This window comes from Tiliqua scincoides, chromosome 1, assembly GCF_035046505.1.
Source record: "Tiliqua scincoides isolate rTilSci1 chromosome 1, rTilSci1.hap2, whole genome shotgun sequence".
Classification (NCBI taxonomy): Eukaryota; Metazoa; Chordata; class Lepidosauria; order Squamata; family Scincidae; genus Tiliqua; species Tiliqua scincoides.
In genome coordinates, this window is record NC_089821.1 from 156,692,370 (window position 1) to 156,713,727 (window position 21,358).

The window sequence follows — 21,358 nt, forward strand, 5'->3', positions numbered from 1 at the left end:
ATGGAGAGAGGTGAAATGCGGTGTGCCCCAAGGATCTGTCCTGGAACTGGTGCTGTTCAACCTCTTCATAAATGACCTGGAGACAGGGTTGAGCAGTGAGGTAGCTAAGTTTGCAGACAACCCCAAACTCTTCCGAGTGGTGAAGACCAGAAGTGATTGTGAGGAGCTCCAGAAGGATCTCTCCAAACTGGCTCAATGGGCAGCAAAATGGCAGATGTGTTTCAACGTAAGTAAGTGTAAAGTCATGCACATTGAGGCAAAAAATCAAAACTTCACACATAGGCTAATGGGTTCTGAGCTGTCTGTGACAGATCAGGAGAGAGATCGGGGGGTGGGGGTGGACAAGTCGATGAAAGTGTTGACCCAATGTGTGGCAGCAGTAAAGAAGGCCAATTCTATGCTTGGGATCATTAGAAAAGGTATTGAGAACAAAATGGCTAATATTATAATGCCGTTGTACAAATCGATGGTAAGGCCACACCTGGAGTATTGTGTCCAGTTCTGGTCACTGCATCTCAAAGAGGATATAGTGGAAATGGAAAAGGTGCAAAAGAGGGCAACTAAGATGATTGCTGGGCTGGGGCACCTTCTTTATGACGAAAGGCTACGGCGTTTGGGCCTCTTCAGCCTAGAAAAGAGACACCTGAGGGGCGACATGATTAAGACATACAAAATTATGCACGGGAAGGATAAAGTGGATAGAGAGATGCTCTTTACACTCTCACATAACAACAGAACCAGGGGACATCCACTAAAATTGAGTGTTGGGAGAGTTAGGACAGACAAAAGAAAATATTTCTTTACTCAGCATGTGGTTGGTCTGTGGAACTCCCTACCACAGGATGTGGTGATGTCATCTGGTCTGGGCGCCTTTAAAAGGGGATTGGACAAGTTTCTGGAGGAAAAATCCATTACGGGTTACAAGCCATGATGTGTATGTTGTTATGTATGCAAGTTATGCAGGATCAAAATTCTGCATAACTGATTGGCCCAGACTTATGCCTGGCCAATCGGGTGATGGATCGAAATTCTACCATTCGATTGGTCCTCTAGTTAATGTTTCAACTGCACTAATCATTGGAAGTCTGGGCGGAGCTAAAGGGTATAAAAGCCAGAGGTGTTTGCCTTGTGTCAGATTCATTGCCAGGTCCTGTTCTGAAGATGAAGTAAACGTATTGAGTTGTTATCTCTATACCTTCCTTTATTTGCATGGACCCACTATATATGTGCAACCTCCTGATTTTAGAAATGGGCTATGTCAGAATGCCAGATGCAGGGGGGGGGGGCACCAGGATGAGGTCTCTTGTTATCTGGTGTGCTCCCTGGGGCATTTGGTGGGCCGCTGTGAGATACAGGAAGCTGGACTAGATGGGCCTATGGCCTGATCCAGTGGGGCTGTTCGTATGTTCTTATGACCAAGGACGCCTTGATTATGAATCTGTTCTAGCTGCAGGATTCAAGCTGGGAGAGGCGATGCTCCGTGAGGGCCGCCCAATCCTGAGCTGCCCGGGGCGCCCAGGCTTGGTGGCACCGAGGAGGGCTGCTGCTAAATCCAGCGCCTCCTGCGCTAACGTGGGAGGTGCCTCAGGAGAAGGGGACGTTCGTCCCCCTCCCCCGATTAAGGTAAGCAGCCCCGCAATGGGAAATGGCGCTCGTGTAGGGCTCGCAGCCCTCCATGAGCACCCTGGATCCTGCGGAGCGGAGCTCCGTGCATCCTCCTTACTCCCTCCCCACTCCCCGGAAGGCCTCCTCCCTGCCTCCATCCCCAACTCCTGTTCTGCAGCTCGGCATTCTGGGAGGCCACCAAGCCACGGGAGCTGGGCGACTGCCCAGCGCTAGCCCAGCACCGGCCAGCACTGGGTTAGCACAGGCGGGAGCCCAGCACGTTTGCGACTGTACTCAGCAGCATGGAGCCGTGCCACTGAGCACAGGATTGTGCTCTGAGTTGCCTGACTGCATGTCCACCACTAGAACCTTCGACTGGTTCAGATTTCTAATTGTCTGTTGAGCTCAAGTCAATTATAAGAGTTACCTGTTAGGAACATCCTTTGTCTTAGTTCTTCTCTGGCCTGTGGGGACCTGAGCTTTGACCACTCTGGTCCAGGATGGACGACCCTGACCACGGCAGGGCCGGCTCATGGACCGATGGACTAAGATTTATTGATGTGAGACAGCTGGTGAGTGATACTTAGTGTTAGGAGTTAGTTTTTTTATTATTTTAATTTTGGTGTGTATTATATGCTGTCTTCAAATTCCTAAATCTATGCATAAGTAAAGTGCCTGTATAATGTTATTTCTATCCTTTAATAAGTCCTATCTATTTATAGCTGTGTGGATTATTGGAACCACGGAAGGGGGAAACTGGTGGTAAATGGGACTGGTTTCCAGTGACTTGGTCTTACGCTACCTTGATGCCCATTAAGTGTACCTGGCACCCTGTTGCAAGCCAAGTGGGGACTCTGGCTGTGAAGTCATTGCTTTGGAGGGCAATTGTAAATTGACTTGTTTGGTATGGTCTGTGAGCTCCTTGGGTAGAGAGAGCAATTGGCAGTAATCAGAAATTAGCTGGGTAATTAGAGGGTGATTGGGTTATTGCCCTGCTAATTATCTGGCTTGTGAGGGGCTTCTCCTCTTTAATATCACACCAGCTTCCCCGACTTGAATGGAGGTGCAAAAGTGTTTTACGGCATGTAAAGGGTCTTGTGCCGGCCCAAGGGCACTTCAGGATTGTGCCCTTAAATGTTAATACCTTCCTGAAGGTAGGTAAAAACCTTTCTGAAGCAAAAAGGGGTGTTAATTTACATTTCTACTTCTCCTATTTGTTATTTCCAGCCCATCTCTTCTTTTGTGAGGAGATAGGCAGAATTTAATTGTGCAAGTCATAAAGAGGCCCAAGGCCCATTTTCTTCCATGCAGATAACAAGGAACCCTGTGTGTGGTGTGGATTCAGTTGAAACAGCAAAGCATCCACTCAGTGTGCAAGCTTTAAAGAAACAGCATTATCTCCTTTTTGTACTTGGCCTCTAGTTTCAGCTCCTTAATCTTCCCACATGAATGTTTTCACCACTGTTGTTTTGTCATCCTTGAAATATATAATTAAGAGAGCAAATCTGCACACCAAGAAAGTTGGAAAGTCTGCAATCAGTGGTTCTGTTGGCAAAAATAAGGCAATTGATGCAAAATCTAATGAAACACAGAGAGCAATTTGCCTTCCTTGAGGAAAAATAAGGTTGATATCCCAAGGTGCTGGAAGTGTTCAGTCTATGATTAGCAGAAACATGACCTGAATCTCAACTACTGCTTTTCACGATAATACAAGGTATCTAGACTGATGACTAACAGGGTGTTTGGCTACAAACGGGTGCCATACAAAAGCACTTTGTACAGCACTGTGGAAACCAGTCATGACAGTGCATAATTGTTCATTGTTGATTCACCTTTCCAGTCACAGTGGTTTAAATGCCCTAAATAGAGAAAATTAGAATAGAAAAGCAGCTCTTCCATTATTACCTCAGAGCTGTGAATGCAGCAGCAGTAGCGTATCTCCACATGCTGGCCCAGTAAATGTCAGAAGTCCAGATCACAGAGAAGGAGCTAGCAGTACAGAAACTGCCCACGTAAGTATCAGACCTCTGGGAACTGAGGTAATGCTGGTGTGGGAATGAAATGCTTTGTTGGCTCCTCTCATATGATGTGGAAATTCTGACATACTTGAACAGTGCAGGAAGGAGATGGGTAGTCCAATCCTATCCTTCCCTAGTGCCCAGGACTAAAGCAGTCAAAATGGTGACCAACGTAGGACTGCAAACGTTTCCTTACCTAGTGTAAAACCCAGGCAACCCCAATGGGTCTCCTGGAATCTGCTCCCACTATTGAGTGGCTGTACAACTGAGGAGACCCATGTTGGGTTTCTCAGCCTGGGAGGGGGGTTAGGATGAAGTGGCAGAGCCTGCTGCCATCTCCATCCCGTCCTGGGCCCGCTCTTCCTTGCCCCCTGCCCTCTACCCATCCAGTTCTGCCCCCTTCCTGCTCTCCCACTGCCCTGAAAAGCCCTTCCGCTGGTCAGTAGCCATTCTCACCGCTGTGAGATCTCAGCGTCCGATTGGTGCTGGGCTCAGTGCTGGCGGTGCATTCTTAGTGCTGGTGTAAAAGTGCCTTAAAGCACTTTTGCGACAGCCCTGGTTGGTGGTGCTGGCAGAGTGCTGGTGCCACTGCCCATAGGATTGTGCCCTCACTGCAGTGTCTCCCCTGCCACTGAGGTAAAGTCATCAGAGGCCCCAGGGTGTAAAATACATTCCTTTTTTTTCACAGAAAGATTGGCCATGAACCAGATATAACCAAACCCTGTGGAAGTACTACTTACAAGGCACCTGTGAGGTGCTAGGAGAAGAAGTCAAATAAGTCAGCCTGGCTTCTGTGAGGTAAGGATTTGTGCACACATTCTGCTGGTTCCTTGTGTATCAGAAGGCAAAAGAGAGAATTAAAGCAGATGGCAGTTTAAGTTCAGAGTGCGTGTGAGACTGCCTCATCAAATGTGCAGCAGACATGATAAGCAAGACGTGGCCATTTTCTTTTCCAGTCTTACCCGTGGTATCCCAGTCTATTCCTGTTTCTTTCCACACTGCCATTCTAGTTAGAAAATGAACAGGCAGTCACAGGACTACCTGAGGAGTTAGTCTTTGCAAGAGACAGTTATGCATATGATGGGGCACACTGTCTTCACAAATGCATTTCATATCACGCTTTATGGTGTTTCCCACCGTAAGCATCACTCTAGTGTGGCAAACATCTTTGCCAGTGGTATACAAGTGGTTCCCAATCTGCTGGGTCACGACCAACCAGGAGAACTGGAAAAGGGCCATTCCCAGAATGGAATGGCCCAGAAATCAGAAGCAATGTGATTTTCACAATCGTGCTGCTGCTGGGCAGGGAAGGTGTTTTTTTTTTTTTTTAAAAGACCTACCTGGGGGTCGCTATGGCTCTTTGAAAGATCTGAAAGAAAAGGGAAGAAGATCCACTTCTGGTTTTTGTCCCAAAACAAGAAGCAACTTTTTCCCCCCTTTTAGCAACATTTCCAAGTCTTGGGAAGGGCTGCAAAAGGGGTTGCAGGCTCCCCAGATCCTCCGGAGAGCCATAGTGGCCCCCAGGTAAGTTAAAAAAAAACCCTTCCTTGTCCCGCTTCGGCATGATCGTGGCGATTGTGTTGTCCATCCATCCCCTGTTCATGCAAAGAATTACAGTGTTCCCAAAGTCCAAGCAGTTAGCTCCTCCTCTCTCTGTTTTTCTACTTACTGGGAAACTGTTGCCCTCTTATGCCTTTTCTCTCTATAGTTGTTACTGTAGTCAAGAAGGAAACATATGCAATGACTGTAAGCAACGGAATACAGCTTTGTCTTTTCCCAGTGCTGTTTTTGGTTCTGAAACGTAATATATGAATTTGATTTTTTTAAACAGTTCCTTATTGCTGTGTTCACCATTCCAATTTCAGGATTTCATATTTCCTCAGGTGCCCCAAAAGGACACTCAAGAAAACACTTAAGTAAGCAGACTTGTGATTAACAAGCAAACTATTCTCAATGAAATAATTAGAGCAGGAAAAAGGAAACGGAATTCATCTTATACTTGAACATAATGATTATTTTTCAGTGCTTTATGACACTTCACCATGCTATTTTGAATTAAGAGTTTGGATATTATTTTGGACAGGGTTTGGGCTCAGTCAGAAACTGCTGGTCACCACCTGGGCTTTCCATTACACTAGGTCCCTTACTTAAGTACCGGTTAGGTTCTAGGGGTCTGTACTTAAGTCACAACACACTTAAGTCAAAACATGATATTCTTGCCAGTCCAGTGCTATCATGCCAGCACTAAAGCAATACAGATGACACAATCCTAAGGTGCCGCTGCACCAGTGGAGCAACCAACGTAAAGCGCATAGCGACCACGTAGAAATTAGTAGCACTGTTGGGAAGGCCTGCGCTGTTCCGCTGGCACTAGAGCAGCAACGACATGCACTATAGCAGGTTTTAAATTTTAGTCACATTAATCATAGTTAAATTTAAGACTAACAGCCCAGTCGTGTGCTCCATTTCACCACAGGTTCCATTTGCATAAAGATCTCTAATACTGGCTTAGAAACATTTTGCATTGGATCCAAAGGAACAGAAGGAAAAGAGCTGCTGGTGCAGTTCTGGAAATGCTTGTACAAGAGCTTGCACGAGAGTTCATGCGACACTATAATAGTACATTCTGTAGCCATCTGCATGATGCTACTTGTGCAAAAGATTATACAAGCAGGAGAACCACTCTGAATTTAGTTTTCTTTGAGCTATGCAGATAAAATGGGGAACTCCCACACAGTATAAAACTGACTCTATTGTAAGATGTGGACTGATCTTATGTGTGCTTAGTTTTTCTAAAAACTAGGCATTTGTTTTGGATGCTGAGTGAAAAATTCTGATCCTTAAATTATAGTATGGAAAGAAGCTTGCTTAGGCATAACTGATTGCAAATGTCATTCTGCTTTGCAAGTGTCATTATGGGATGGATGCTGTGTACTTATACAGTCACTGCACAATTTTGCCTACTCCTCTTACAGTACATCTTAAGCCATTTCTGCCCAACTATGCATATACGCAACAGGAAACAAACGTGTACACTCGTGGGCTGGGCAGAAATGGGTTAACTGTAAAGATATGAATGGCCCAATCCTATCAAAAAACTAGTGCCATTGGAATGTGCATTCCACTGGTGCAGGCTGCACAAAGCAGCAGCAAAGTGCTTTGCTGCAGTGCAAGCCTGAGCCTTCATGCACACTACAGGGGATATCAGGAGGCCCACTACAGCAAATAAGCCCGGTGTAGGGGTTGGAATAATGTGGGGAGAAGGCAGGGAGGGGATTTAATGGGGCAGGGTGGATGGAACAGGAAGAAGGAGATGGGGCGGGGGATGCGTGGATCAGGCCCGGAAGGGGGCTGGTTCAGCGATGGTAGTGCCTGGCGAATCCAAACACCCTTCATCTGCCTGCACAGCAATTTCACTGGTGCAGGTCTGAGTTGACCCATAGCAGTTGCTGGGGTTTACTCCAGGGCAAGGCAAGAAAGGTTTGCTTACTCAGAAGAGACCTCCAGCAGCCAAAACTACCCCGCAGGCTGCAGTCTCTGCTCCACTGGCACCACTGCATTGCAGTGCTGGGGATTAGGTAGGAGTGGTCTGTAAGACATGAGATGTGATGAATGTTGGATTGCTTTCTAATGTTCTTACCTCTCGGGGACAACCACTTGGCTTAAAAATGTGTGGCAGAAGGAACAATACATTCTTGGTTCCTGTAAAAATGACACGGTCACAAGCAACTGTTGTTTGCCTGCTGTGCAAGGCAGTGTTTCATACAACACCCTCACTTCCTGTTGCAAGTGAGGAGGAGGTGTATTTGTAGTGAAAACAGAAGTGTTCCAGGATGCTAGAGAAAGGAAGTACAAAATGTTGCACTGTCGACATGGCATTCTCAATGAAAAAAGCTGGACTGAAAGAGTTCAGATTTTTGTTTTCACTCTGTGACAAGCCTTTTGAACACTCCACAGCGAAAAGCAACACTGCTTAAAAATTTTGTGTTACAATCCAGCAGAAGTTATGAGTCTTTAAAGGCCCAATGCTATTCCCAGCCAGCCCAGAGTGCATGCTATCTGGGCATGGGGGGGGGGGGAGTCCAGAAAGCGCAGGAGAAGAAAGTAACAATTGTTTTCGTTTACCTTTCCACAGATCACCTGGTTTTCAGTGAATCTCCTTGGGCCTACACCAGGCATATACCTGAGGAGACTCCTGGGGGTGGGTCTGGCCTGGGAAGGGGGGATAGGATCTCAGCGTGCATGGCTGCTGAGGCCCTCCATTCCTAATCTCTGAACCGCCGCAAGCAAGCCCGCTTTCCGCTCTGATCTGCCCACCATCCTCCCTTGAAGTACCCCCAGTGACGATGGGGTCAGAGGAAGTTCAGAGGGCCGCTTTCACCCTTGCACACCCTCTCACCATTTGTCCTGGCAGCCATGGTCCTCTGAACAGCAGAGTGGCTTTCATGCTGTCGGTCTGCATGAAATTGTATTTGGTTGATGAATTGCATTTGGGCTGAATCATTCCTTCTAGTTTTGAAATATTTGTTTTATTTGCTTTATTCTCTCTTTCACATATGATCCTAGATTATCCTTCTCAGGGAAGGCAGAAATTATGAAATGTCCTAGTTTTAAACCATGTGCTTGTTTTAAATAATGCTGTTTGTTTTGTCCCCTCCACATCCACTCATCAGCTTCATACTCCATGAGTAAGCGCATAGTAACATGTATTCCATGTACAAAATTACAAAAACTAATCCTAGCTCAACGGATAATGCATCTTGCCATTAAAAAAAACCCCTTAGAATTGAGAGCTGTTCTTTGTTTACATTTATATACCAATATCCATCATTGATACTATTGTGGCAATTTAGAGTCACTGTGGAGCTTCAGCTCTTCACTGCCCCAATTATGTAATAAATTCACAATTTCCATAGGAGTCACAAATCATGTGGAATTAAAAATAAACACCAAATAATTTATTTAAGAAAAAAAAGCTAGCAAGCAAGCAAACAAAAACACACACTCATTAGAAACCCTTTCAATAAGCCAGTGGGTAGGGTAAAAATGTTTAATTGAGTTTTTTTAAAAACTAAACTCTGTACATTTCATACATTTAACTTGGCATTCAGAATTTCATGGATAGCACATAGCCTATTTGGTCTTTATACTTCATCAAAAGGAGAAGGCAGGAAGATGAAGGGGGTTGTGCTGGCCTCAGGGAGGGTTAGGGAGGTGTGCAGCCCCCTTTGCTTGCCTCCCTGAAGTTTGAAATTGCTTAGTTTGGGATCAGAGCACACTTCTGGTTTTCGAACAAAAATTGGAAGTGAGCTCTAATCCCCAGAGAGTCAGTGTTCTGTGATCTACGGGGCTCTGTTGAAGAATTCTGGGACACTGTTTTCTGATAAGTTGTGTTACACTAAGACCCTCTCAGAAATATGGTACTTTAGTGGGACTAATCTTTTTATTCTACAGTTATACACAAAACTCGAGCAATTCTAGTGGGATCCAAATCAATTCAGCCAAACTGTCCCTGCTGCCCACTGTCATAAACTGCTTCATTACAAAACTCTACACTTAGTTTCAAGCCTTTCTCCTAGCCAATTTTGACAGATTGTGAGAATGAGGCGTTAGGAAAAGAAATGTCACAACTAGAATCTTTATAACTTATAACTCTCTTAAGGCCTTCTAAGGTCTTTAAATGTCACTTCCAGTTTTGCCAGAAAAACTGGAAGTGACATTCTAAGGCCTCCCAGAGGCCTCAAAAGCCATTCTGAGGGCTGGGGAGGCTGCAAGCATCCTCTTTGGCCCTCGGAACACCCTCTGAACACAACCAGACATTCCAGTTGCATTCAAAGGGTTTATGAGTCAAGATCCACGGATTTGATTATCCAAGGGTTTTGGCATCTGCGGAACAGAATCCCCGCGGATGACAAGGCATGACTGTACATATATGTAAAAAAAAGGTTACAGCACTCCCTCCATAACTATATTCATTCACAGCTTAAAGGATTTCACATAGGAAATATTTTTTTACCACCAGAAATTGAAACAAGTTGGTTGTTAATCTAAGAAAGGATCCTGCTGCAATCACATCAGCCTGTTTGCCCTCTCTTTTCCTTCTTTTTTTTTTTTTTTTTAATATATTTTATTTATTTATTACAGATACAGGAAAGGAAATAGGTTTAACTTTGGGTGGGTAGAACACAGGTTACACATAAGGTTTGGCCCCAGATTACAACATACATCATTCAGTTAACACACAAAAAACACAATAATCATCAATACAAGGGCTCGCATATTTATCAATATAAAAAATTGACTTTTACGAAACACTCAATCTTATCTAACTAAATTTATCTACCCAATCATAAAAAAACTTCCAATATTTTCTTACTCTATCTAAATCTCAACTCCATGGAATTTTTGATAGAAGACTTAAAACAATATGGAGATGTTTCCCCTCTTTTCAATCATAATTTCATTGTAAATAAATCTCACAATCTCACAATGCATATTTCTTAGACAACAAGCATATATGCAGAAGGCACACGAAAGCATTCAATCCATTCAGCCATATATGTAAACTAAAACAACGGAAAACTTTCACCTGCACTACCTCCACACAAAGTTTTATGCTTACAACTATACCCAAAGTAATCAGGCTATACCCCACTAACCCCCTCTTAAACAGCAGTGCTAGAGTTATTGCCTGAGGAAAGCTCTTCTGTACTATCCACAGTGGCACCACTACTTTGAGAGTAAGAAATTGGAGGAGGGTGGGAATAGTCAGGATGCAGAGAATAAGATTTGTGTTTGTCGCCTTCCTAAAAAACCAAGCACTAGGGAGGGAGAGGATGCAGTTTTAAAACAGGGAGGTGGCAAGATATCCACAAATGGCATGGCATTGTTGAGCATGGAGAGAGTTGTCTTGCATGACTCTGTCATTTTTTTCCAAGGTCCCGTATGCATCGTTCTGCACTTGAGTGGTATAGCCTTCAAATAATTTGTTTTAAACAAAGGTCACAAAATGATGTGGATGTTGGAGAGGGCAAGTTTTGTTCCTGATCTCTAGTCATGTGGAAGGTATTCTCTAATAAGTACTCATGACGGCTGACAAATACATTACACACTGTAATAGACAGAGTGGCTGAGGAGATAATCATATTATAGTTTGAGTGCAGGAAAATGCAATATCTCCACAACCGGGCAACTATCTTGTGGAAAGGCTACTATATTCCCCTGTAGCAAACGAACACCAACTTGTGCTTTTGTTATATAACAAACACGAAAGATCCTGTTTGGCTGGTTTTAGATCATATCATTAAGTAGTCAGTAAGGTATGACACTTTTACTGTGGCCACCCAAAAAGAAAGACAAAAAAATTGAACTTACCTTAACATAAAGTTGCTGAAATTCTTCCAGATTCAGCCTCCCACTAGGGCAGTCCTTTAGAAATCCTTTGTACCACTGTTTGAGTTCATGTTCATTAAACTCCGTGCTCTTCACCAGATCCTCCATCACTTCAGGAGCCAGTTTACTGTTCTGTTTCCCCATTATGCCTAAAAGAAGAAAACCAATATTAGCCCACCTTAGTTATTTATTTTCTTATAGCCCATATTTCTGTACCCTAAGTGATGCTCAAAGTGGTTCAGATCATATCCCTGAAATTGTTCTGAAGTTCAGTAAAACTAGCATAGAATATTCTATAACAGTGGTTCTCACACTTTTAGCACTGGGACCCACTTTTTAGAATGAGAATCTGTCAGGACCCACTGGGAGTGATGTCATGACCAGAAGTGACATCATCAAGTAGGAAATTTTTTAACAATCCTAGGCTGCAATCCTACCCACACTTATCCAGGAGTAAGTCCCATTGACTATCATTGTTAAAAGCATATACATAGTAGCCTGTTCAAAGTATAGATCTGTAACATTTCCCCAGATGCAGTCACATACCATGGCAGCATCAAATCTAAAATATTAAAAATAAAATTTGGAAATGAATGGGGACACACCTGAAATTGGCTCACAACCCACCTAGGCCACAATCGTAATCAACTTTCCAGCACTGACATAAGGGCAATGCAACTCTGAGGTAAGGGAACAAATATTGTCTAATCTTGAGGATGCCTCCACGTCTGCCCCCCAACTGCAAGGTGCAGCACGTGTCCCACTGGTAAAGCTATGCCAGATCTGTAAAGTTGGTTAGGACTGTGCCGCTAGTGGGTCTCAACCCACAGTTTGAGAACCACTGTTCTAGAATATCTTGGATTTCTTCAGCCTGCATTTGGAATCAGTCCCAAGTTATTTTTATTTCCATGAATGTAGTTATTATTTGACAGACACATATGCCTCCCAGTTTTGGGGGAAAAAACAGAATTTGTGCCACACTGACAAGAACCAACGTGACAGAGAAGTACCTGACCAACTCCTTCCTGTCACTTGTGAAGGCAAGTGGTGTATGTGGTATAATGAAAAAAAACTAAAAGAGGGAGGGAGCACAATGAACCTCCCAGAGAAGCACATTCCACTGAAAGAGCATCACCACTGAGAAGGCACTCTTATGCATCCTCTGATCACCTTGGATAAACACCTTGCCTTTGTTGAATTCAACATAGCAGGCACCTTCTATCAAACAGCTATATTAATTATGCTTCTGATTTGCTCCCTTCCAGATGTCTGGTCAGATTATAACACCTTTAACCAGGCACCATATAAGCCAAGAATCTAAATTATGCCAGTGCTAAGTTAGCTTTCCCTTTAAAAACTCATTACACATACAGAAAGAATTGCAATCCTAAACATTCATTCCTTTGTATTCGTTGCTGCAGTACAACAGAGCCATTATCTGCCTTGTTCTATTGCTGCTGAAAACTGTGCTAGATGAACAGCCTTCCTCTATATAATCCTCTGTCATAATTATACCCTTTCATTCATTAATCTTCTCAAATGTAACTTCTTTTATTAGTAAAAATACATTGTTAATTACAGTCCACACTTGGCACAGCATTTCTGAACACTTATTTAGTGCGAATCCAAAGTTTTCTGGTTATAGATCTAATTAATGAGAGTAAGAAAACTGTAATTCGTGCATTATCTAGTTTACCACAAAATGGACACCAACATCTTCCAGGGTTTCGTAAGCTGCTCTTTGTTACCACAATGAATGCACATAGTTCCAGAAATATGCTGCCCCTTCTGCAGTCACCAGCGCTGTTGTGGACTACCGCAACCAACTTTTTTCTTTCCACTTGCATGCACACATGTGTATAAGAAAAGTGGCCACTGTTAAGCACGCACTCGTGCATATAAGAAAAACAAATCCTGTTTTTTGAAATTAATAATGGTTTTCTGAGCAAACATTATGCATAAGGAAAACACACCCACACATCCGTGAGGTTCTTTTCTGTTGCTTCTTACCAATCAAAATCTGTTTTTGTAATAACTTTTTATGCCAGCAGTTTTTAACTTCCCTGTCCTAAGGGAATTATTGCCATATCGTGCCTGCCAAAGAACCTCTGCGTAGAAGAACATCTGGCACGGAACCTCTTCATGCTACGAAAGATTCTGGGAACTGTTCTATATCAGTTGTCTTCAACCGTTTTCAAAAAATAAATAATTATGAGTCAGGGGGCACCACTGTTGATCCTACCCTCCTCTGCCCCATCACCGCCCACCGCTCTGTCCCTGACACCCACTCCCCACCCTACCCCACCCCACCCCACCCTCTCCCCTACCAAGGTGAGAAAAATATATGGCTGCGATGGTGAGGAGAGGAGCAGTAAGGGTGCTAACCCAAGCTGCAGAGGCAAGGAAAAAGTAAGGGTGCAAACCATGACTTCAGAGGTTAGGAGAGGAAAGTGTAGGAGAGGAAGTGAGGAGAGGAGAGAGTAAGAGTGGTTAATAACTAAATGTCTGTGCAAGGTTATCTCTTGCTGTCACCACCAGATCAAGCTTCCTTTCCTTGATGCTGGTGCCATTGGGCCACGTTCCCTTCCCTCAATGCTGGCACTAAGCTCCCTTCTCCTGTGAGTCCAGTGCTCAGGCTCATTCACTCTGCCACCACCAGGCTGGTGAGCGGCATCCTTCAGGTAGGTGGGCTCTGCAGGACAGGGATGCCTTGACTGTAGCTGGTGAAGGAACCTGAGTGCTGGACTTATGTGCTCATTCACCAGGCAAGGGAGCCTCATCCTCCAGGCTTGCCTGGCTGAGGGAGGCTGCCCATTGGCCTGGGGGTGCGGTAGGCAAAGAAGCACACAAGCCCAGTGCTCTGGCTCCTTCTTCTGCTGCCGGGTAAGGCAGCCCCATGTCATGGAGCCCACCTGCCCAAAGGAGGTTGCTTGCCAGCCCAGCAGTGGCAAGGTGAAGATTCCTGAGTGCTGGGCTTGCAGGAGAAGAGAATGCAGCCCAGTGGTGGGAGAAGGGAGTTATACTCTATATTTTCAAACATGAGTTGCTGCAACCCCACAGACCCCAAGGGGTCCTGACCCCAAGGCTGAAGAACACTGTTTTATATAGTACATACCCAATTCATATGGATGAACTTTTGGGCTTCACATTTATTTGTGGTATTTTTATCCTCCAAGAAGTTCAAAGTGGTGTCTATGATTCTTTACCCCTTTTTATTCTCACAACAACCCTGTAAGGTAGACTAGGCTGAGAGTGCCTGGTCCAAGGTCACCCAGTGAACTTCATGTCAAAGCAAGCATTTGAAGCAAGTCTCCCCAATCCTGCTCCAACCATTACACCATACTTGCTCTTACATGGTCTCTCAGGGACAGGGTGCATGTCCCAGTGCAGTGGTTCTCAAACGTTTAGCACTGGGACCCACTTTTTAGAATGAGAATCTGTCAGGACCCACCAGAAGTTATGTCATGACTGGAAGTAACATCATCAAGCAGGAAAATTTTTTAACAATCCTAGGCTGCACTCTTACCCACACTTACCCAGGAGTAAGTCCCATTGACTATCATTGTTAAAAGCATACACATAGTAGCCTGCTCAAAGTACAAATATGTAACATTTCCCCAAATGCAGTTACATACCATGGGAGCATCAAGTCTAATATGTTAAAAATAAAATTTGGAAATGAATGGGGACCCACCTGAAATTGGCTCACAACCCGCCTAGTGGGTCCCAACCCACAGTTTGAGAAACACTGCCCTAGAGAACACAATCAGTACTCCCCCCAAACAGCTTGTTGAATGGTCAGATCAGTGGCGATGATACAAGTTCTTTCAAGTTTGTTCCCCAGTGTTTGTTCCCCATTGCTAATCTTTTCCTTGAAAAGCCTCTGGTATGCTTCCAGGAGAACCCAGTATGAAATCCACTGTGTTCTGCTATTCATTTCTATTAATTCCATTTTAGAGTATGTTGATTTCAAAGCAACTTTCAAATGCGCTACATTTTGTTTCTAAGCAACCTATTCTAATGAGTTTGGCTATTTTGATTACTGTGAATGGGAAACTACTGAGTAGTCAACTAATCACTGGTCAAATAATGAGTGGTTAGGAACTTAACAGAAGAACATTATTGTTCTGTGCTGGCTGGAAATCCATAGCTTGCCTTTGAAGGGAGTCACAGGGGATCAAAGAAGGTCAGATAGCAAGACCTGTGAGTTTTAGTTGGAGTTTACAACCTGAAACAACCTTATATATATTGGCAACCTTCAGTCTCGAAAGACTATGGTACCGCGCTCTGAAAGGTGGTTCTGGCACAGCGTCTAGTGTGGCTGAAAAGGCCAATCCGGGAGTGACAATCCCTTCCACACTGGGAGCAAGTGCAGTCTGTCCCTGGTCTGTCTCCCTGGCTATGGGCCTTCCTTCTTTGCCTCTTAGCCTCAGACTGTTGGCAAAGTGTCTCTTCAAACTGGGAAAGGCCATGCTGCACAGCCTGCCTCCAAGTGGGCTGCTCAGAGGCCAGGGTTTCCCACTTGTTGAGGTCCATCCCTAAGGCCTTCAGATCCCTCTTGCAGATGTCCTTGTATCGCAGCTGTGGTCTACCTGTAGGGCGCTTTCCTTGCACGAGTTCTCCATAGAGGAGATCCTTTGGGATCCGGCCATCATCCATTCTCACCACATGACCAAGCCAACGCAGGCGTCTCTGTTTCAGCAGTGAATACATGCTAGGGATTCCAGCACGTTCCAGGACTGTGTTGTTTGGAACTTTGTCCTGCCAGGTGATGCCGAGGATGCGTCGGAGGCAGCGCATGTGGAAAGCGCTCAGTTTCCTCTCCTGTTGTGAGCGAAGAGTCCATGACTCGCTGCAGTACAGAAGTGTACTCAGGATGCAAGCTCTGTAGACCTGGATCTTGGTATGTTCCGTCAGCTTCTTGTTGGACCAGACTCTCTTTGTGAGTCTGGAAAACATGGTAGCTGCTTTACCGATGCGCTTGTTTAGCTCGGTATCGAGAGAAAGAGTGTCGGAGATCGTTGAGCCAAGGTTCACAAAGTCATGGACAACCTCCAGTTCATGCTCAGAGATTGTAATGCAGGGAGGTGAGTCCACATCCTGAACCATGACCTGTGTTTTCTTCAGCTGATTGTCAGTCCAAAATCTTGGCAGGCCTTGCTAAAACGATCCATGAGCTGCTGGAGATCTTTGGCAGAGTGGGTAGTGACAGCTGCATCGTTGGCAAAGAGGAAGTCACGCAGACATTTCAGCTGGACTTTGGATTTTGCTCTCAGTCTGGAGAGGTTGAAGAGTAACAACCTTAGGGTACACAGTTGCTCTATGAGAATCTGATGCAGGATCAACTGCATCACCCTTTTGCTTCTTGCTGTAGAACACTGGTACTCACATACTTCTTTTTAGAACTGGGACCCACTTTTTAGAATGACAATCTGTTGGGACCCACTGGAAATGATGCCATTAACCTGGAAGTGATGTCCTGGCCAGAAGTGACATCAATTTAGGCTTCAAACCTGAGCCACGATCAGCCAAACATCCCATTACACAGTGCGTTCATGCTGTTATTTTGCATAGCTCAAACATTCCAGCTCGGATGTCAAAGCAGAAGGCAGACTTGGATCCTTCTCCAACCACACAGCCCTCCCCTCTTTCCAGTGTTCCATCTATTCTGGGCAAAGCACCATGCCCCTCTCCCACTGGGATCCTGCCCTGCCCAGTAGCTCTGCACTCTGTATTTTCAGCTTTGTATTTTCAGTGGTGGTTGAGCTACGTGCTTTGTAACCCACCTGAAATTGGCTCGTGACCCATCTAGTGGCTCCCAACCCACAGTTTGAGAAAGGCTGCTGTAGAAGATTTATTTGCTTCTGCTTGGCGTTGCTTGTATATTTACAAATATAACTTATTTTACAGACATCCTTAGCATCCAGTATTCTCATTCAAAGGAAACAACATCTGCAAATCTATGTCACTTACTTGGAACTAAGCATCACAGAGACCTTATGTCACTCACTAGTGCTTTGAAAAATAACAGCTCAACACTGTTCTTCCCTTGCCTCCACCACTGGTGCAGCCACACTAAAAATGAGATCACAATATCCAGCGGGGGCAGTGGATTGGAAGGTTTCAGAGATGAAAGGGGATTTAAACCCCCTGACCTCTCCATAAGCCTCCTGCTCTGCAGTGGGTCTCCTTGTACCTCTGCTAGCAAGTTTGAGCAAAGAAAGGGAGGGCAAGCTGCAGAAAATCAGGGTATGATCTGGTGTGCATCTTCACTGCCAAATCCACTCCCTCCAGCAGCCTCCCCACCCAGATACGCCCCCTCCCCAAACAATTTTGCCCCCTCTCTGCTGCCATTCTATCATCCCAGCCACCTTACCTTGATCTGGGGGTGGCTAGGGACCCATTGACACGGATGGAGAAGCTCTGGCTTTCCTGTCAGCACCCTGGCAGGGAGCTGCTGGAGCACCTTTTTACAGCCAACGTGGATTGCTGTATGGCAGTCAGCACCAGTGAAACTCATGTTCCACTGCTGCCTGGTCCCAATAAGATTGGGCTGTGAGTTATGTTTATTGCATAAAATAAATAATAATAAATAAATAGTAAACCATCCTGAATTCTTGATTCTATACAGAAAAATGGAATATAAATATATTAAGGTTGCAATCCTATACACACTTGGGGATAAGTCCTATTGAAATCAACTGGACTTACTTCTAAAGACCTGCATAGGACAGCACTATAAATACTGTAGTATTTATACTATAAATAAATATAGCACTATTTATAGCACTATTTATAGCACTATAAATAAATATAGCGGTATATAAATACTGTTTAATAATAATAATAATAATAATAATAATAATAATAATAATAATAATAATAATAAACATTTGCTTTTGGATTATGCAACACATATTGGGGGGTGGTGTGGGAACAGACAACAAACCAGAAAGTACCAGATATGCACAGAATTCTGGACAATATGATAATAGGCCAATTTTCTTGTTATTTTTCATGACAAAGTTTTAACAAATTTCCTGCTGTGTGCTAGTAATAACTACAACTCCTGACAACCTTCTGCATTGTTCCCTTCTCCTCAGGCATCTTTTGACAGTGCCTTTCCTCTTACTCATGCCAGCATGAAGGGTAGATAGAAGTAGCACAAAGCTGTCAAGTCCCCATCACGTGTTTCACCATTTAAAATATAATTCTTGGTTCAGAGGGAGAAAGAGAGAAGATTTAAAAAGAAAAGAGTAAAACTGCATCCTTTCCCTTAACATTGATGGAGCAAATCTCTGCACAAAACGTGGCTGAACTTCTGTTGCCAGAATGTTCCATGGAGATTAAAAAACCACAATCTCCCACTCAGAGAAAAAATATCTTTTCCTGCACTGTGTGCTACCCCAAATTTGTCATCAGGCACTCTTTGAATATTTATGCCTTTCAAAGAAGATATACCCAGCTCCAGCACAAGTTGTCAAAATAATGTCTTTTACCTTAAACTAACAAGTAATACATCCACAGAAAAATGATAAATTTTCTTATAAATTGGCTGAATGAAGAACTCTGCAGTTTCCTACCTTCTTTGTGGCTGGAAGCAAATACACTTTCTCACCTCTGTTTGTGATAACTTGTGGCTTTGACTTCAGTCCTACACATATTTATTGGAATCATGTCCCATTTATTTTAACTATACACACCTCTCATAACGGCACTTAGGAGTGCCATGCTTGCCATCAGTGATTTATTTCATATTCCAGATCTAGTGTATTGCTTCTGTTGTGGTCTACTAGATTCGACTTCATGTTAGAAGCACCACGGCAAGTGTACCACCACCCTGCAGTGAGTACATGTAATGGAAACACGAACCCCTCAAAAAGATAGGGTGTTAGGTGGTTTCAACAGTGGCCCCTTGCTCTGACTGGTCTGGGAAGCATAGGGTAAAAACCTAGGCTTTTAGCAGTGGGTGTGCTGCACAGCTGCAGCCACTAGAGGCAACAATATCTTCAAGGATAAGAGTAGTACCTGGAGGAAGGCAAAGGGAACAACCTGAAACAGTAGGTGAGTGTAGAAGGAAGGAGGTTGGAGAGACCGAGAGAGCAGAAAGAAGATGCTTGGAGGAAAGAGGACTGAATGAATGAATGAATGAATGAATGAATGAATGGAGATTACTGGAGGCTGCTGGAACAGAGACTGGTGTGTGGCTGCAAACCCAGGAGCTGCTGGGACCAAGGTGTTGCTGTAGTGGCTGGAGATACTGCTGGTGGGAGAGTGCAGGAAGGAGGAACTCTGCAGGTTGAAGCTACCCTAGTGGTGGGATCTAGCAGTGCTTTCTGCAGGATTAGGGCTATTTCAAGTGAAGAGGGGAACTAATTAGCTTAAAATGGGCTTAAGTTCTCTAGACCAAGGGGAAGGGGAATTTGGCAAAACAGTATGCTAAACTCCAACCTTCCCATTTTTGAAGGTTTAAGGCAGGGGTCCCCAAACCCCGGCCTGGGGGCCAGATGTAGCCCACAGTGAGCCTCTATACGGCCCGCTTCCAGCCTCTTGTCTCCTGAAAGCCTCTGGCCCACTTGACTGAACATGACCAGAGCTGTGCTCTGATTGCATCTGGAGGGTGTTTTGAGGGTCGGAGAGGCTGAGTGAATGAGCCCCCTCAATCATTTATTCATCATCTAAGTTCCATCTCTAATTTATTTATTTAAATTTTATATTTAAAATTTTTTCCGGCCCTCAGCACTGCACCAGATATTTCATGTGGCCCTCTGGCCAAAAATTTGGAGACCCCTGGTTTAAGGTATGACGCTTCCCCCAACCCCTACCCAGCTCCAGGTTTGGGAGGGAGACTGGGATTTTGGCCACTGTGGTAAGGCACCTGGAATGCTTGCGAGTGTGCTCTATGTGCCAACCACTTGATCCCTTCCAGATTAACCCTGATACTTAGAGTGGAGAGGGTCTTATTTTGGCTCTCATGACTGCATCCTATAAACACAAAGGCCAAAAGGTCAAGCCCCTGCCCCCCCTTTTCAGCGCCTAACTGGAGCAATGTCATAACAAGGGAAATAGTGCCTGAGGCAAGGAAAAAAAGTGCCCCACACTCCTCTAATCAGTAGAATTAAAATACCTTTAAAATGTAATACCACCTCTTTTTCATTTAAAATGGCACATATTTTCAAATTTAGATATTGCGTTTCATATTTAGAATGTTTTGTACATAGTTGTCATTTGCTGTTCTGTCATTGGGGAAATAACCTTTAAAAGATTATTTCCTTTATTGCAGTGATAGCTAATGAGTACACAGAGTGTTTCCAATTTGTGTGATCATTTCAGTGCCTACAAATGACTCTCAATGCAATGAAAGCAAAAACTTCTCCCAGTCTCAAAAGGTGGGTGGGGCTTAACATATTTGGGCTTAGTGCCATTTGGATGCAAACTTGGGCAGCTAACTGCAGAGATGCCACATATATCTATCTTCCTAAAGTCAACGATAGCGCAGATTATTTGACGATTTTCACACTCTTTCCATTTGTACTATAGCTTATAAATTGGAATAACAATTTAGGTGCCACGTTTTGGGTGTTCCCATGTCCACCTGAAAGAATGTTGAAAGCTTATAATTTTTGGTGACAGGTTCAATCAAAAATTGAATGAATGGAATCAAAAATTGGTCAATAGGCTTTCAACATCTTTATTCTATTCTTAAGGAGGACAGAGTGATTTGTAACAGGTATGGGCCACCTGAAATAGAAAAAGTAGCAAACTGTACACTTCACTGGCTCAGAGACACACCCAACACAAAAATTTTAACTGCTAACTAGGCTTGTCATCAGACCATGTACAAGCATGCATAATTTTGGCGTTATATCCTCTGCAGCAGTAATTATCTTTGTAATAAACTTCTTTTTCCATGGGGTCACTTGCCTGGATGCTGTTGAGCATCATTTGTGCATTTGTACCACAAACATCCATCAGGCTGGGCTACTACTGATGATTTGATACTGAGAAGTGACTGGTTTGTGTAATGTAGAAGATCTCCCATGTGATGTTCGTATAGTCATACTTAGAAGTGAAGAAAGGTGTGAAGAAAGGACTTTTCCAGGTGTGAGTCCTGGAAAACCTAGTGGATACTGAATAAATAAGCCTACAGGAATGGGGTTAAGTTCCAGGGGACCCTCTTCACCATACTGTCCATGAACTTTATGAACCTGAATCTTAACTTGAAGTCTATGGGGTTGGATGACAGTGAGGGCTCAACAACATGGTTCCTCCATGCTGGAAGTCCCTCAATGTTCCGAAGGTTGAGGTGATGACAGTTTCTCCATGCTGGCTATCCCTTGACT

General features: G+C 44.1%; 1 protein-coding gene across 1 annotated transcript in view; it reads right to left on the reverse strand.

The window, feature by feature from the left end:
* The window catches only part of VSNL1 (visinin like 1), a 110,726-nt gene that overhangs the window by 52,764 nt on the left and 36,604 nt on the right, over window positions 1-21,358 (reverse strand). The window contains exon 2 of the mRNA XM_066639855.1: window positions 10,998-11,164. Within this exon, the coding sequence (XP_066495952.1) occupies window positions 10,998-11,159 (162 nt within the window). The 5' untranslated portion in view covers window positions 11,160-11,164. The remainder of the gene's footprint in view (window positions 1-10,997; window positions 11,165-21,358) is intronic.